General features: G+C 32.2%; 3 protein-coding genes across 3 annotated transcripts; 1 reads left to right on the top strand and 2 right to left on the bottom strand.

The window, feature by feature from the left end:
• Positions 1–217: 217 nt before the first annotated feature.
• SSS1 (translocon subunit SSS1) lies at positions 218–436 on the bottom strand (the record flags this gene model as incomplete). Its single annotated transcript, XM_071053302.1, has 1 exon — positions 218–436. One exon carries the CDS (start codon positions 434–436, stop codon positions 218–220), a length of 219 nt encoding a protein of 72 aa, XP_070910710.1.
• A 567-nt stretch (positions 437–1,003) lies between these two features.
• On the bottom strand, positions 1,004–1,810 carry RRP1 (Rrp1p; the record flags this gene model as incomplete). Its single annotated transcript, XM_071053301.1, has 1 exon — positions 1,004–1,810. One exon carries the CDS (start codon positions 1,808–1,810, stop codon positions 1,004–1,006), a length of 807 nt encoding a protein of 268 aa, XP_070910709.1.
• A 590-nt stretch (positions 1,811–2,400) lies between these two features.
• MAK21 (RNA-binding ribosome biosynthesis protein MAK21) lies at positions 2,401–5,394 on the top strand (the record flags this gene model as incomplete). The annotated part of the gene is made up of 1 exon (XM_071053300.1): positions 2,401–5,394. One exon carries the CDS (start codon positions 2,401–2,403, stop codon positions 5,392–5,394), a length of 2,994 nt encoding a protein of 997 aa, XP_070910708.1.
• Between the last annotated feature and the right edge of the window lie 12,437 nt (positions 5,395–17,831).

The following is a 17,831-nucleotide window of genomic DNA, read 5'->3' as shown; positions in this document are numbered from 1 at the left end:
AGCAAAAATATTTGCATTTTTCTCTCCCTTTTTGAAACCCAGTATCAAAAAAGTCAGATGTTTATTGTTGGTCAATACTCACAATTTCCTACTTTTTTACATCTACTTGTTTGCCATTAACCTTTATAGTTTTTTTTATATGTTACTTGTTAAATTTTATTGATCCACGTTATTTCTCTTATTGTTTAATGTTGTATATCGGATTAATATTTATAGTTCAAACAATGACGTATCTAATTGGAATGTGAATCAACTTGATGGCATAACCAATAATACCAACAGCAACAAAACCAATACCAACAGCCCTAATAATCTTAGAGTATTCCTTAGCATCAGGCTTCTTACACTTACTCAAAAATTGAGTACCTTCTCTGAAAAATTCAGTTGGACCATCCAACAATTGTTGCTCCTTCTGTTCCTTTTCGTTTCTAGCCATTTTTATTCCTTGTTCTTAATTATGTTTATAGTATTGTCGATCTACAAACTAGAAATAAGAATAAAGAATTGGACAAAAATATAGTTAATCCTTTTTTATAACTAAAAAAATTAAAAAAAGAACTTCTTTAAATGTTATTTCCAACTTTTAGAAAAGGACTGCAATTAGTGCCCTCCCACTGCAACGTACCACCCCCCCGAGAACAACGTCAATTTTGACCAGCAAATCCCTTTTCCACATAATAAGGAAAAAAAAAAAAATTGATCCTTGCTACGGCCAGTTTACTAACCATAAATTCATATTCCACTGGATTGTCCAAAGGAAATTGAAATTTAAACAAAAATAAAAAATATAAAAAACAACTTCCAAACGATCTGCGTGGTTGCTGCGCTGGCAACTTCCTCTGCGTTGTCCAGAAAACCAGAAAAGAATATTTTGTCCTTCTTTCCAGGTTTATCACCACATTTCACGTGGATTATCATGTTAGGTATGATAATGGGAAGTCAAAAATAAAAAATTATACTCTACTTCTATATATGCTACATTATAGTATTATTGTAAAATGTCTTAGAAACCATTCCATTCTTCCTCTTCATCCTTCTTTGGTTCTTCTTCTTGGATAACATCCCATAGTTGCATTCTCTTGTCGCCGAATACTTCTGTTTTTATCTTCTCTCTCAGGATCTTACTGTTATCGTAGTTGGAACGTATCTTTTCGAAAATTGCTATGATCTTTGGGAATGGGGAGTTGGCAGTGAATTCGGTCATCTTTTCCATCTTCTCTTCAAACTCAAGTTCTTCCTCTTCCTCACCCTCTAGAGCTAGACGCTCCCATTCGTCGAATAATATATCGATAATATGGATTGGAATACCATTGTACACCTTTGGATCACCACTCAATGGGATAGCCTGAAGAACTCTATCCAAATATTTGGATACTAGGGGTTCGTGCCACTCCCTTAGCTTTAAGTACTTCAATTGCTTGAAAAATACCCTTCTGATCAATAATAAGTATTTATCAATTCTGTGTCTGTCGATACCGTACCATTCTATACAGATCACTCTCCAGAAGGCCTTACTAAATCTGATAAATGCTTTGTCGTTCAGACTCAACTCTTGCGATTCATTGTTGTCTTTCTCATCGAAATAGCGTAGGTAAAGATCACTAAGCTCATTAGCCAGTCTCTGTTGTGGTCTAGGCCTGTCACTGAACCACATTGAATAGTACAACCCTTTCCATAACTTATCAAACTGAGCTTGCTTAGCAGACTTAAACTGCTTCGTTACCATATACTTCTGTAAAGCATCCAAGGCATTTTCTCTGACTACTCTGTTGTTGGAGGCTAATTGCTTTACAAATTTTGTTGTCTCCATCTTTTAAACCTTGCTTCCTATTTATTTCGACCTAATACTGATAGATTTTAATACTTTTTTAACCAAATTTATTACTAATTAAGTTAGCTCATCGCAAAAAATATCACAGAGCTCATCTCAATTTTTATTAAAAATATATAATTTTCTCGCTATTCACTTTAACCAAAAAAAAAATTTTCTTTCCTGCAAAATTTCTCTGGAACATGGATGAAAAGAGAAACCAGACAAAAATGAAAACAAAAATTAATAATTCTTCCCCGCCAGGACTCGAACCTGGAATCTTCTGGTTCGTAGCCAGACGCCGTGACCATTGGGCCACGAGGAACAAGAATTCGGTTGAAAGCTTTAGAAAAATGGGTGAATACAACGGCAAAAGAGTATAAGTACACATGGAGAATTTCTGATGCGGGTAATGTCTGAAAAAATTTTCTTTTCCTGATGGGATGCGATGAGCTCATTTTGCGATGAGCTACCAGGTTCTCAAATACATTAATATTATTAGAAACATTCATTATTATTTGTTATAATAATAGGTAGGAGTTAAACTATATTAGAAAACAAGGAATAACAATCATATCAGCAAATTCAAGATGGCTGGTGAGAAATCTTTTTCTTTGAAAGATAAGGTATCTTCAAAAATTGAGAAACAGAAGAAGAAGGTTTCCAAAAAGATTCCTTCAGAGGAAGATGAAGTTTTACGTCGTGAAGCTTTAGAGTTAGGTGCCAGCGCAAAGGACTTGGAATTGATCCGCGATGTTGATGTCAAAGAAGATGAAGAAGTTTTGATTCTTGAAAACGCTCAAGGTGACGATGATGATAAAGCATTTTCTTCTGATTTGAAAAAGTTCATGGGTAAGTTGGGTCTTGACAAACAAATTGTACCTGACGTTGCTGATGAAGATGTTGTTCAGGAAGAGGAAGAAGCAGCTGTAGAAGAAGAAGAAGAAGAAGAAGAAGAAGAAGTAGAAGAAGAGGTGGAAGAAGAAGAAGCTGAAAGTGATGATGAGGAGAACAATGACGAGCTTAGTTCTGAATCGGAAAAGGAAGAACAAGACAGAGCACCAGAATCGGGAAAAAAAGATAATAAAAAAGATGGATTCATCACACAAACAACCATAATATCCTCTGAGAAATTGGTAATCCCTTATGATGTTGCATGGTATAAAGTTCCTTTGGATTCTCAATTGAAGCAAAATGTTCTAGATCAGGATAGGGATGAATTGACTAGGGAACAAATCACAAAGCTTTTTGATAGAGGTAAAGAAACATTGGAGATGGATAACCAAACCTATTACGATGAATTTACTAAGGATTCCTCTCAGAGGAAGTTTATGTCTCAGATTTTATCTGATGGTACTTTAAACGATAAAATCTCAGCATTAACATTGCTGATTCAAGATTCTCCACTACATAATATAAAGTCATTGGATACCTTAGTCGGATACTGTAGTAAGAAATCAAGAAATTCAGCTTTACAGAGTTTAAACGCTTTGAAGGATTTATTCCTCAACGGTCTATTACCAAACAGAAAATTAAGATACTTTAAGAACCAGCCTGGATTATCAATGATGACTAATAAGAAAACATTGGCGATATTTTATTTTGAAGACTATTTGAAGAAGCTTTTTTTCAAGATTCTTGAGATTTTAGAATTATTGTCGCATGATCCTATTATTCACGTTAGAATGCAAATTTTAACCCATATTTTTGATCTATTAATTAAACAACCTGAGCAAGAATTTAACTTATTGAAGTTGGGTGTAAACAAATTGGGTGATATTGATTCAAAGGTTTCATCGAAAGCGTCTTATATGCTTTTAAAACTTCAACAAGAACATCCTAACATGAAATCAATTATCATTGATTCTATTGTCGATATTGCTTTACGTCCAAATGCAGACTACCATGCAACCTATTACTCTGCTATCACTTTGAACCAAACCATTTTGAAGCGTTCAGAAGATGAGATAGCTAACAAGCTGATCAAAACATATTTTACTTTATTTGAGAAGTTTTTAATCAACTCTGACAAAGACAACATTGAAGACGGTGCTCCTATAACCAAAAAGAGTTACGAAAACAAACGTAAGAAGAACTTTAAAAGGGGTAAAAAAGGTGGTAAATCTGTAAAGGATGATAAGACGGAATCTGAAGTCATCATGGAAAAGAACTCGAAATTATTTAGTGCATTGCTGACTGGTATAAACAGAGCCTTCCCCTTTGCCCAACTCTCAGCTGCAGTTTATGAAACACATCTTGATACCCTTTACAAGATTACCCATTCATCTAACTTCAATACATCTGTACAAGCATTGGTTCTAATCAATCAAGTTACTGTGAAGGCTGAGTTAAACGATACTAGATACTACAGAACTCTGTATGAAAGTTTGTTGGATCCAAGACTTGTTAGTTCATCAAAACAAGGTATTTACTTAAATCTTCTGTACAAATCATTGAAACAAGATGCACCAAATACCAAGAGAGTTGAAGCCTTTGTTAAAAGGATATTACAGGTTAGTTCACATTGGCTGAACGTTGGTACTATTGCTGGTTTCTTTTTCCTGCTAATTCAATTAGTGCAAATAGTTCCTCATATTAAAAACTTGTTAACTAACACACCAATTGATCATGAATACCAATCAGATGAAGAGAATGAAGATGAAAAGAAGTCAAATAAAGCCGGTTCCCATTATGACCCACGTAAGCGTGATCCACAACATGCCAATGCCGATGTTTCCTCTTTATGGGAGATTTCCAACTTCATCAATCATTTCCATCCAACAATTCAGACCTATGCAGCCGCATTTGTAGAAGATGATGTGAAGCAAGTCGCTAAACCAGATTTAGGATTATTTAGTCTTGCTCATTTCCTGGATAGATTTGTCTACAGAAATGCCAAACAAAAGCCTGTTTCCAGAGGTACATCCATTATGCAACCTTTATATGGTGGTGCCCAAACGAGCAGTTCTCTTCTTGTTAAAGCATCTGATATAATACGAACCGAGGCTCCAGTAAACACCGAAAACTGGTTAGAAAAGAAGATAGATGACATAAAACCTGAAGACCGTTTCTTCTACCAATACTTTACTAGCAAAAAGTCCGCCATCAAAACAAATAAAGATAAAGAGACAACCGCATCACATACCGAGGATATCGATGAAGAAATGGATGAAGACGAAATCTGGAGTGCCTTGGTCAAGTCCAGACCTGATGTGGAAGATGATAGTGATGACAGTGTTGGTTTTAGTGGAGAGGATTTCGATGACATGAGCGATCTGGATTCCGACCAAGAAGATGACCAGGCCTCTTCGGATGGAGAAGATGATGAGAGTGCAGAGGCTGGTGAAAATGATCTTGAAATTGATGAGGATATATTCTACAGTTTCAACGACGATGGCGCCGGGAAGAGTGATTCTGAAGATGATGAATCTGATAGTACAAAGAGATCAAGAGATGTTAGCTCCGATGAAGATTCTGAAGAAAATACGACGGCTAAGAAACAGAAGAAATCCCAAAAGAAGAATCTACCAATCTTTGCTTCGGCAGAAGATTATGCTAAGTACCTAGATTCTGATAGTGACTAGTGGCTGATGCAATGAACCGCAAAATATCCCCAACAATTTAGTCTCATAGATTATTTTAAATAGTCAATTGTATAATAGTTCCAATTACCATTAACATTAACCTAAACATCTCCCATCTTACTTATTTTATTGTATCACTACAAGTATTTACCATTTACAGGTTGTTATCTTGAATAAAAGAAACAATACCTCTAATAATATATACTAAATCAAAAAAAAAAAATAACAAAAAATAAATAAAATGGACCTGTACGGATTTTATACCGAAAAAGGTATATAACCGAGAGATATATCAACACAAAAAAGTTATTGTAACATTATATCCCTTAGTTATTAATTTTATTAAAGTCAATAAAATTTCAGTTCAAGTGATAATAGGTGAAATACTATTTATAAAATTAATATTTAAGTTATACATGTTATTTGAACAATCCAGGTCTCTAATTATGTTATCAAATTGATAGATTCAAGACAATATTTCTAAACAAGCCATTTCTAGCACCGGATTTAATTCACTTCCCTATATATGAGGATTAATGATATGTGTACTACAATAAAAGGTATCATATTATGTACAGTATGAGGGTGATGTCCAAAGATTGAAAAAAGAAATGATGCTTATTCGAAAAAAGATTTTCCCTTCTATTTTCAAAAAGAAAAGTAGTTAATATTAAGACAAAAAGGAAGCAAGGTACGATTAAAATGAATATCATTATAACTTTGATAGCGAGTTGCCACACAGGACAAATTTACTGGATCAACTGCTAATAAAAAAAAAGTAATACCTTTTTTTTTTTCCTTTACGGCGTCGACTAATCAAAAAAACGCAAACCTTGTAAATTACTTGTAATTTAACGTAGATGCTTACAGTTTCATAATCTGTTACAAAACGATGATATCATAGTAATCATTGCCACTATTCAATAATTAAACATAGTTTTTTTAAATTAAGAACCGACAAAACGAAGTGTAATCAGTTGAGCCTTCAATAAAAAGTATATGGTCATCTTTACTAAGTAGTATTTGAAGAGAAAAGAAATGAATAATATCCCTTTATATTGGTAAGAGGAAAAAAAGAAAATGAACAACTTACTAAAAAAACAAAATTGAATTTTTGGGATTAACAAAAAAAATAAGAAATAATTACCTTCCCAGTACTTTCATTAAGAGTTAAATATAGAACATTACTTCCAACTTATCTTGAAAAAACCACACTTTTGTACCGCAAATGGAACTTGTCCTTGTCAAATAGAAAGAACAGTAATTGTAGAAGTAGTAAAATTTTCTGGAACGTAAGGAGAGAAATCTAAAAAAATAATTCTTCTAATTATTGAATTAAGAGCCTGGCGGAAAGATATATCGAAGAAGAACAACTAAATTAATGTCTAGATCATCATTTTGTATCTAATACCGTGCTAAATATAGAGATGGTCATCATATGAAGGCCTAATCTATAATTTAGAAGATGGTGAATATCGTAAATGAAACCATTAAAAAAAAAAGAAGCTTCGACCACTTCATGTATCCTAACAAAAATAGTGGTCAAAAAAAAAAAAGCAAAAACCAAAAAAAAAATAAAAAAAAATAACATCTGCACTTTTCATATCTAGAGGGAGTACTATTATTTGAACTATTAATCACAATACGATAGATGTTTCCAAAATATTCCTCAATAACATCAAATGTAGAGCATTTGTTCTTTCCGAATTCAATTATCTTATACCTTAGCTAATAAGGCCATGGTATATAAACATTACCCCACAAACACAAACAAAACTCAAACCACCAATTGAATAAAAAGTCACAACATAGTTGATAATATTCAATCAATGTGTGCTTGTTCTTCAAATTCTTTAGAATTATGTTGATTCGAATATTTGTGTACATGCTAGGTGTACGTTAAATAACAAACTTCGCTTCATGAGTGAATAGAAGTCAAGTCATAATATTTGTTTCCACGATAAAGCAAACATACACTTGAAGAATGGAAAAGCTTTCTTGTAACTTTCCAAGATATTCTAAGGAACAATTCAACCTCAGTTTTTTTTATCTTTTTTTTTATACTTTTTTGTTTTTGTCCATTTTTTACTACCAATTTGTTTCCATGGTATCCGATTTTTCCAATAACAGAGATCTATACTCTCTTATTGAGAACTAGCATAGGTTAATGTTCATGTTGTGCTCTCTACAGCAACCTTGTTCTGATAAAAGAAAACCTTCAAAGCTGAACATCATAATAATAAATGGGGATAAAGATTTCTTCTTCCATCTAAATTTATATCAGTGGGTTGTCAAAGGTCTCGTTTCAGGACTAATTTCTATCCATCTATTTTACTATTTCCATATCTAGTCACAAGCGAAAGGATTTCCATTCTATTATTCTGTTACTCTCAATCCTGGTTAGCCTCAATAAGAAAGTATGATATTCACCGTCCCTTAACGGCAGAGACACCCAGTTAACTAATTCATACACAGCATTCATCATAAGTAAGCTGCTATAATGAAATATCAATTTATATTTCATTATAGCATATTTTGTGTTTCAATTTTTTCATTTGCGGTAGTTTCTAGGTAACCGTGCAGCTTACACAGTAATAGTCATAAAAATGCGCTCCCAATAATAAAGAAACAAAGTACGAGGCATACTATTATACAAGGTTACAAATGTAACAATTTAGTAACTCCATTTTAACAGGATGTATATTTACCCATAAATATCCTTTCTTTCGGCCCATGTCTAGATAAAATTGGAAGCACACATGGAAAAGTGAATTAATGTGACCTATACAGGTCTAGTTAAATGTTCTCTTATACGTTTGTTAACTCTATTCTAGTCGTTTGAAAATTTACTCCATGTATGAAGTTCTTTCAATTCCATTTACTCCTGCTATATTTATTCTATGTGTGGAACAAATACTGTTTTCTTTCTCAGGCTGGTTAAATTATAACCCTAACAATGTGATATCGGGCTTTCATTAAGATAACATTCAGATACATAAAGCAACAGGGCTGACTATCTGCATGATTACTGTCCCGTTATCACGCTGATAACTTTTTCCGTAATCATTATTATGAGCTTTTAGCGGTGGTGAAATATACGACAAGTATTTTGTACCAAAGGAAGTGAATTCATGAACCTGTAGGGCATCCCAAATGCAGATGGAAGCATATTCATTCTATAATGTCAGTTGAGCGTAACCAATTAAAACAAGTAACACTGGGGAGTTATAAGAGGCAGAACCATTATTAGTAAAAAGCTAAGAATTTATTTTGTGCGGTCTAAACATTAAGGTCTAGTTAATCAGCAATACTTCATGAAGCTTATTTGGACTATTTAAATGACATTCTGCAATAGAATAACTTACCCACTATTGATCTGAATCTTTTCTCAGTATCGCATAAAAACGTAAACGAAGAATCCCCAAAAAAGGAACCGAGTTACTTGCTTACCGTGATAAAGCACCGCACATTTATTATTAATAAACTAATAACAATTCAATTAGCAACTAGAGCTGTAAATGTTAGTGGCTGCTTATTTTCTCAACATTGCATCTTATCTCAAAGAACACCCCCCCGACTCTTTGTATGAATCTGGAAAAAGTGGCGTGATATAAAAAAAAGTTTAAATGTTATTCAAATGAGTAATCAACGCTAATGGCTCCTGAAGACATTCCGTATCACTGATTTCTCTCATACGTTAATCTTCCAAAAAAGTTTATTTACTAATGAACAGTTTTTTTATTCCGGGAAATTTATATTTCTGCAAAAAATATCAGAAAATAAAAAGAGTGGCGATTATAAGGGACCATCTTCGATCTGCTCATTAAATGATGTTATTTTTTCAATAGAAGATAATTGCTGTGCCAAACGTATAATGATACACTAGCTTAAGACGTAAAGAAGTAGTTCCAGTAAACTCAATTCAATTCTTCTCCCCAATTTTTTGAGAAATAACAGATTGCTAAATTTTTGAAATAGTACTAACTAATTAGGAATCTTGACAAACATTTAACTCAAGGCATTATTGTTGCGTAAACCAGACAAACTTATGCACTTCACTTAATTATTAAGTTATAAACCAATCACAGTTTTCCATGGCTTGACTAAATGCTAGAAACGAATTGGCAGAATTTCTACACAATGATAAGTTCGCCAAATTTCTGGTTTATTACTCTTCATGATCGACCTTACATTGCGATTTAATAGTTTGCAATTAAGTACATCGAGTTAAAATAAAAATAGAAATTATTTTACTTCTACTCTACAACTCTATGGTCCTTTAAAATTTAAAACCAGTTTCATAGATTAATCATAATTAGAGAGGATCAAATTGGTTATGCCCCATTTCATTCAATATAAGATGAGCTTTTGACGACATGCTGAGACCGCAAATGAAGAAAAATATGTATTACCACTAACCAGGGAAAAACTTATCTTACAGATCTGAATAACTGTAATAATAACTACTTGTAGATTTTTTTCGTATAGGTAAGGCTTAATAAGTGATAAAGATCCAAAAAGCTTTAATTACGGTAACAACGTCATCTCATCTTCGATTATAAATTACAGCTTCCTAACATTTAGGTCGTCCTAATAATAACACACTGTGTTGGTGCAGCGGTATTCAACTGATTTTATCTGTATTCCATTTTAAAGTTTTTCCAAGATACGGTAAAACGAAAATTGTGTGTGTTTGTGATTGTGATTGTGTGTTCTCTTTTCCTTCCTCCAATGTACTTACGGCTACAATTAATTATTTATAAGCTACCTGGTTCTACGGCTGCACTAACTAAGAAAATATTTGTTAGAAAAGAGTCAAAGAATAATACACTATTGTACAGTACGAGGCTTTTCCCCCCCTGTGGATTTATTATGATCTCCAAAAAATTTCTTTTTTAATTTTTTATTTTTATTTTTTTTGATTACCAATATCGCTAAGAAGATTATTCGAAATTCATTCCTTGTTCTACCCTCCCTTGTTTTCAGAAAAATTAACTTGGCACTATACCGCCGTGTTCATTATTTTCATTATTATTAATAGGAATTTTTGTCATTGATGAATGAAAAGAAATTGAGGTAGCCTATTGGGGTTATTCACCAATTAGACACGCCTCCCATAAGCATTCTCAAGTAATTTTACTCGGATATCCAATCAATCTATTCTATTCGCAAAATCAAATTATGATTTCAGAAAAAAATGGCGGTACCTTTTGCCATATGTAGAAATACCAACTAAAAGGACAAGGGGTGCAAGAGTATTGCTATTTATTGTCATTTACTGATTCGTTCTCACCTAATACTTTCTTTCTTTCTTTTTTCCTTCTTACTAGAACTTTCAAACTATTCTGCTTCCCTCCCCCCTTACTTGATGATGTAGATAGACTGTTCGAATCCAAATTTCAGAATTCTAAGAAAAGTATGTATAGCTTTTCTAAATTGGAAGAAAAAGGATATAAGTTATGACTAGGCTACTATAAAGCAGATGGGCATCTTCCCGCAAATAATATCGACCAACTCCAAAAGAAGGGTAAAGAGCAAAACTTGAAAATAACATATGTTTCTTTAAAACCATAATGACTTAGAAAAACAACACTAGTTTAAACGTATAACAAAGCGGTCAAGATTTATCTCACGATTATTTCATAGTAATCCTTTTGCAAGGCTTTTTGATATCTAGCAGGTCGGAACTAAAAGAAAGGGAACTGAAAAAAAAGAAACAACAATTGAACTACCTTTTTCTTTTTTAGTAGTAGCACAAAGGAGTACTGGAATTCCACAAATAGCTATTTCCTCCTATTAATTCCTAATGGGAATTGAGAGGGAAAATTTTTTATGAAATACGTATTCATAGTAGAAGTTTTTCTCTATAGTACTTAATTGTCTGAGGTAACTTTGGTTATGAACGTAGGAAATTAATAAGAAAAAAAAGCAAATCAGAAAAACCGGCAACCATCAATTTATCGAGAAACTTATTGTTTTCTGTGAAGCTTTCTGCTGTTTGTGCAGACAATAGAAAGGGTGTGTGTGTGTGAAAGTGCGAGTAATGAATGAGTGAGTGTTTATGCGGTGTTCCGATTCGTTCTCTTAATAAGTTGATCCCATTAAAATGGGAGGTAAAGAGCAGTAGAAAAAAACTTATAGATACGACCGTGGAACAAATCATCCTAGAGAGTAGAGTTAAGGGAGAGCAATTCAGCTGTACAGATCTTTTTTTTTTATTTTTTTAATTTTTTGCCGGATTCTTTTTTGTTGCTGCTAAAAACAAATATATTCTGTGAATGGAAGTAGAAAGGATATGGAAAAACTAACAAATTATTGAATCAAGAATTACATTAACAAAAAAAAAAAAAAACTGATTAAAGCCAGCAGTTCTAAATGATAAAGAAAGTTCAGAAAAACTTCTGTTTAACTCACCGTACTTTCATAAGGTGAGCCCAATTCCATAAGCAATTTTTGAATTTGTTTTTTTCTTAGTGTTTTTTCTTAGTGTTTTTTCTTAGTTTTTTTTTTTTTTATTTTTTCTTTCTTTCCTTTCGAAGACTGGCCGTTCTATTTTTGTTCTTCCATTTTTCTTTTTGAGAACCTGTTTCCCAGAGTAGTCTCTCCAAGAATATTTCTCTTTGTTGTGTTTATTTTTTATTTTTTTTTCTTTCTCTCTCATGCTTATTCCCTTGCTAACTTTTCACTCTTTTTCTTCCATTTACACGAAAGTTCCAATAGCTCTACAGAGTATTTCTCATCTTTTCTTTTGTATAATCTGTATATTCTCTCTTCCAGAAAGGCAAACAAAAATATTAAAAGTAGTTGTATATAAACCAAATGGAGTTTTCAAGGATGTTATAGCAGCCTCTTGATGTTTTTTTCTCTATTTTTGCTACTTATTTAATCGACTTTAGCGAAGTATATTATTACGAGCAAACTTTAGCATATAAATTACAGATTTAATTTGTATATTCCTGCAATATTTTTTCTTTAATGTTATTTCGTTTTAATGAGATCAAAACATGGAAGTATAATGTTTTCATATTGTTATTATTCCATAACACTTAAAATTTTGTTAACATAAGGAGGTCCTAGCCAGAACCGCTCATGCATATTATTTCCTAGGAAAAGAAAAAAAGAAACAGAAGAAAAAAAATTCTCATTAAAAAAATTTAATAGAATTATTTTTAGTTTATGCTGAAATTCACAACCTACTAGGACGAGTGAAAATTGGAGGTAAAGTAGCTTACATTATCTTTCACTGGATTCACAATACCACTAATTGTTGATCATTTTAATATTTCTATTGAATTACAAAAAAGAAAAATTTAATGCAGAGAGTATGTTAGTATGTTAGCAAAATTAGTAGAAAAATCAAAACTAAAAAGGAACACAGCGAGATACATGAGCGTATTTTCTATCAGTTATGGAGGAAAATAGTAACTTTCTAAGACAAATATTCCAATATCACCCATACTAGCATATCATCTGAACTAACTTAATACTATGTTTTCCAATGAATACAGTTATTCAATGACATATAATTAATGCAACTTGAATAAATTACCAACTGAGGTCACTCTCTTTTGAAAGGGAAAGAAGGTCCTTATTGAATGCAACATTGAGCTCATTAATATTTCATATTAGACATAAGGCTATTATTAAGTAGACCTAAGCAACTTGAGCGTCTCGGAATAAATATCTTATACTAAACTAATGTATGGCTAATGGAAAGGTTAGATGAATGATAAGTCATCTTGTTGATCTTAATATTTCCATTTTAGGTATGGAGAATTTTTCACATTCCTGATGAATTTTTCCGACGGGTTGTTAATGATGCCCGCACTTTTGTCGAGAATGAATCACTTACAACAAAACTTAGTGGAACTATAACCAAATCATCGACGACAGCTCGCAGAACATAAAAACTACCTGATTTTTTCTTCCATTGCTATTCTGCTTCATTTTTTGAAATTGAATCCTAAAAAACCAGGAGGTTTTATCTAGGTATTGATTTATGTTCTGATTAACCGCGCATCCTCTCTATTAATAAAGAATATCTTTCATTTATGCACTTATTATAATTTGAATATGAGAGCACCAGAATTCATAAAACGACTTAAAGTAAAAATCAAAATACATGCAGTATCTAATAAAAATGGATCTATTAAATAAATGGATCTAAGTCCGTGAAAAGTTTTTACTTAAGACTATTTAATCAAGAAGAATATCAACCATAAAAAATAAAGATATTCCAATTTTATTTATAGTTTTGGCCAATTATGATAAAATATTAGAGATGATTAAAACATATTAAGATGGTTATTTGAAAAATTTCGGATAAAAAAAAATGAGCATTTTTCCAATCATTCAAAAGAAAAAAAAAATTTAATACCAATCTAACTATTTTCCTCATTCTTTAAGCAAAAATATTTAATATGCGCCATAACAATGTGGTAAATGTGATAGTTGATTAAACTGGAAGTTTAGTCTACACTAATCTCCTTGACGACAATTGCTTACTAATACCAGCCCCTCGAGCAATTTTACAGATAATGCGATAGCATTTGCTGATATTTTTTTGTCCACATGCTATAGTATCTTAATATGAAATTAAACTACGAAAACTGATGGATAACCCTAGGAGATTAGAATTATTTTTTCATTCTTTCCCTAATATTTCTTTGATCCTTGCTAATAATGTTCCTTCTACAGAGGACTTCTAGGTATTTGACTTCTTTGAAAATTACTTTTTTATTGTTAATCTTTTCAGTCACTATCAAAAATCATTTATTATGCTTTATTTTAATCTGTAAATGGAAGCTATTAGATGACAAATATGTTATTTTCCTAATTCAGTAACCGCAATAAAATAATATGCTACTAAAAATTCTCTAGGAAACTTAAAAAACAACATTTTTATTCCGTTGCTGCCATTATACAAGAACATGAAGAAGGCTTACAATTGGTATAAATTTAATGTTCTAGGCTATTTTAAAGCACTTCCTATACATTTTTTTGAACAGCTGTTAATTAATCTTCATGGATGCTAAAATACAACAGAATAACACCAACAGAGATGATGAACTAGTTATCAAAAATGCCTTAGTCAGCAAGAAATTTTTACACCGCTAGCACAGAAAAATATGCAGAACTACTGAACTACGGAGAAAAAGCAACATACCTCACTAACATATATTTCTCCACGGGGAAAAGGGAATTAAGAAAAATGGCGTAAAAATCAAATAATAACTAAATGTAAATCAGAAAATTTAAAAAAAATTTTACTGAATTTGCAGCCGTTCCATTTTTCCAGAAATGGTTTATTCCGTCGGAAATGTCCTTGGACAAATATCCGATTCGGTTTAATTTTTTTTTGCTTTACTATGAAATTTAATTTTTCCGAAAAAAATTGAAAAGAATTACTAAAAGAATTGTATTGGACTACGTCCAATTGTTATTCTTTATACCGTGCTGGTTAACAGGGTGTAATTTTGATATTGTTACCGTGCTTATTTTATTATTACTATAATTTATTTTGTCGAATGCGGGTTGTGGATTTACATACTATAAGGTTTTATGGTAGAGGTCAAATTGAATTTTAGAAATGTTTGTCAGAGATTTGGACTTTCTATATGATATCTGATAAGAAAAAAATAACATTATTGTTAGTTTTTTTTATCAATTTTTTTTTTACCGTTGTTATCCATTGTGAGGAAAGGCAAAATAAATGAGGTGCATTTTTTTTATTATGGTCTTATTCATAATTTATGGTACCAGTAAAAATGTCTAGAGGGTCTAGATTTCCCAAAATTTGTTCATTTCATTTCCAGATTTTGGGAACGAAGAATTTAACGTACGATCGGAATACCTTTCCTATTTCCGAGATCTGATAGGATTACTCAGACTATACTGCATGATGTTGCATAGAATTTGCGAATTTTGCTCATGCAGTCTCCTCTAAGTGGAACCATTTTTTTTCATTTTTCTCTTCCTTACACGAAAGAATCAATACTGACAGATAAATGTCCTGCGGTGTTTTACAGCTTTGAAGAACACTTCCGCATACATTATATTACTTCCAGGAAAGGAAGTATACTATTTCCATTTCTGGATTCCTCTTAATTAACTTATTGGGCACGGTTATTTTTGATTTACAAAAACAACCTACGGAGTTTGTTAGAATGTACCAGTTTTGCTCAATATTTTTGTTGAAAATTGTGTATCCGCATTTTTCAACGAAAAAACAAAAATTTATGACATGGTGCTTCTAGGAATGATGTATAGGCTCCACTTTGCAGCTTCCTCCCCACTACTTTCTTTATTTTTAGCGTCAGAATATCCGTTATTGAACCCTTTTTTTTTTTTTTTTTATCAAGGCCAAAAAAAAAATCATGAAACATTTGTGTACTAGAAACTGAGGAAAGGGTCTGGGTAGACCCTATTAGTAAGAATGAGAACATGCATCAGATTTCAGGGCAATCGGTGAATCCTTCTCAAAAGTATAGATATTATTTTAATATTTTTCTCTTTATCGGAAAAATAAAACTGATAATAAAACAATGTTAAAATTTGTCCAACTTTCGAAGTGACAAATGTGACCCAAGGAGGAAATATTCCATCAGCTCCATTTAAAAATTGTGATCCAGAAACCAAATTAAAAATAGATTAATAGACTAAAACAAAAAAAAAAATAAATCCAAAACGGAAAAGACCACGAGAAGAATTTTTTTCCTTTATCCCGAGCATAACCTGTATCTTTTCGCACTAAACAAATGTAGCACAGAAAAAAGGCTAAAAAGAAAGGGATGCTATAACCAGTAAAGAAAAAAAACTTATTAATAACTACATAAGGTCATCATCAACTGAGTAATTGCGTCTTCAATGACGTTAATATTGCAATGGTAAAAAATCGAGCAGGCTATCTAACAATTAACTGTGCTACGTGCCTTCAGCAACTTATTAAATTTAGTGATGGATTTTTTGTGTTTATTTTTTTGTTAGGAAAGGGTATGAAAATTTCTTAGAAACCTTTTCGCTACGGGGCTGTTTATCAAAGTATAAACCAAATTATAAGTGCCCATTCTAATGTTACTCCTTCGTTTTAGGTTTCCTATGTTCTTTACTGCTCTGAGCTTCACATAACAAAGAAACAACATAGTATTTTTTTTTTGCTTGCATTTTTCCACATTGGCCTCCTACCTTTATTTTTTCAAAATGCTAGAAAAAAATATATTAAAAAATAGTATAACAAACTAGCACATAAAATACCCCTGGCGCAACTAATTGTTCCGTGGTCAAAAGTAGGTATCACAAGGAAATAGTGCAGGCAATGATTATAAAAAAAATTATTACTGCAACATTATTTTGTGTCTTTTTTATTTATTATTATAGTCGACTGTTTTTGTTCTGGTTATTCTACGTCGCTTTATGTGTCCTGTTTTTCTTTTTGTACGGCGTAAATTGCTTTTTTGTCTAGTGGATCCTTATTTTATTCTTTTTCTTTTTGGCTCCAAATTGTTCATGCTGAGAAAAGAAAACATAAACAAAACCAGACGATCTCTGAGATAAAACTGTGGAGAGATATAGGTAGGGGCTTTGTTGCAGTTTATTTATTTCCTCCTCTCTAGTGTTAATCATGACATTTCAACCACTCCCTTAATAGAGATTGGAAGAAAATCCGTTACAATGTAATCAGTTCTTTTTTTTGGGTTTTCAATGTTGTTAGTCCCACAATTCTTCTTTGTGCATCTTTTTTTTGGAGTTCTTTTCCCTATTAGTTCAAATGAGTTGACAAATTTCTAATAGGTCAATAGCAGACACTTACTTCCTAGTACTCCACTTTTCTTTTCAGATTTCGCAGCAGCTAGACTGAAAGTAGTGGTTCCAGAAGGCTAGCAAATTTTTTTGATTCCCTAGCTATCGAATGAAACATTTAGCTTACCCAAATAAAACATAGAAGTACAATGTTACAAGCCTTCCATAATTTCTCTCCATAAGAAGATTCGAAGAGGAGAGAAAAGGAGATATATTATACGGAGGGTCCTGCTTGTCTACCATACAAAGAATAGCTTTTTTTTACTATTTTTCTATACAATGTTTGGCTCTTACTGATACGTAAGAATAGCACTTCGAGAATCCTGTTAACTAATTTCGATTGTTCCACAAGCATTAAAATATGATCCCCCCTCCATCTTCAGTAAAAAGCCATAAGCTTTTCCTTTAAGAAGGAAGTTGTATGTTTCTCGTTCTTCCTTTACCTTCGTCCAATTATTACATTTATCGATACTTCCTCCTACATCAACTTACCTACCGTTCGAAAATAATACAGGGGAAAAGAAAAAGCGACCACTACTTCCCGTCTCTCTGATTACTGAAAGGAAGAAACCTGTTTAGTAAATTATATGCTTTTCTTCTTTAATTTTGTTTTGTTACGGTAAGATTAGAGTAAAAAT

This window comes from Nakaseomyces bracarensis (assembly GCF_045282275.1).
Source record: "Nakaseomyces bracarensis strain CBM3 chromosome Unknown Scaff11_0, whole genome shotgun sequence".
NCBI lineage: Eukaryota > Fungi > Ascomycota > Saccharomycetes > Saccharomycetales > Saccharomycetaceae > Nakaseomyces > Nakaseomyces bracarensis.
The sequence above is the reverse complement of the archived record's forward strand: the minus strand, read 5'-3'. Positions and strand labels throughout refer to the sequence as shown.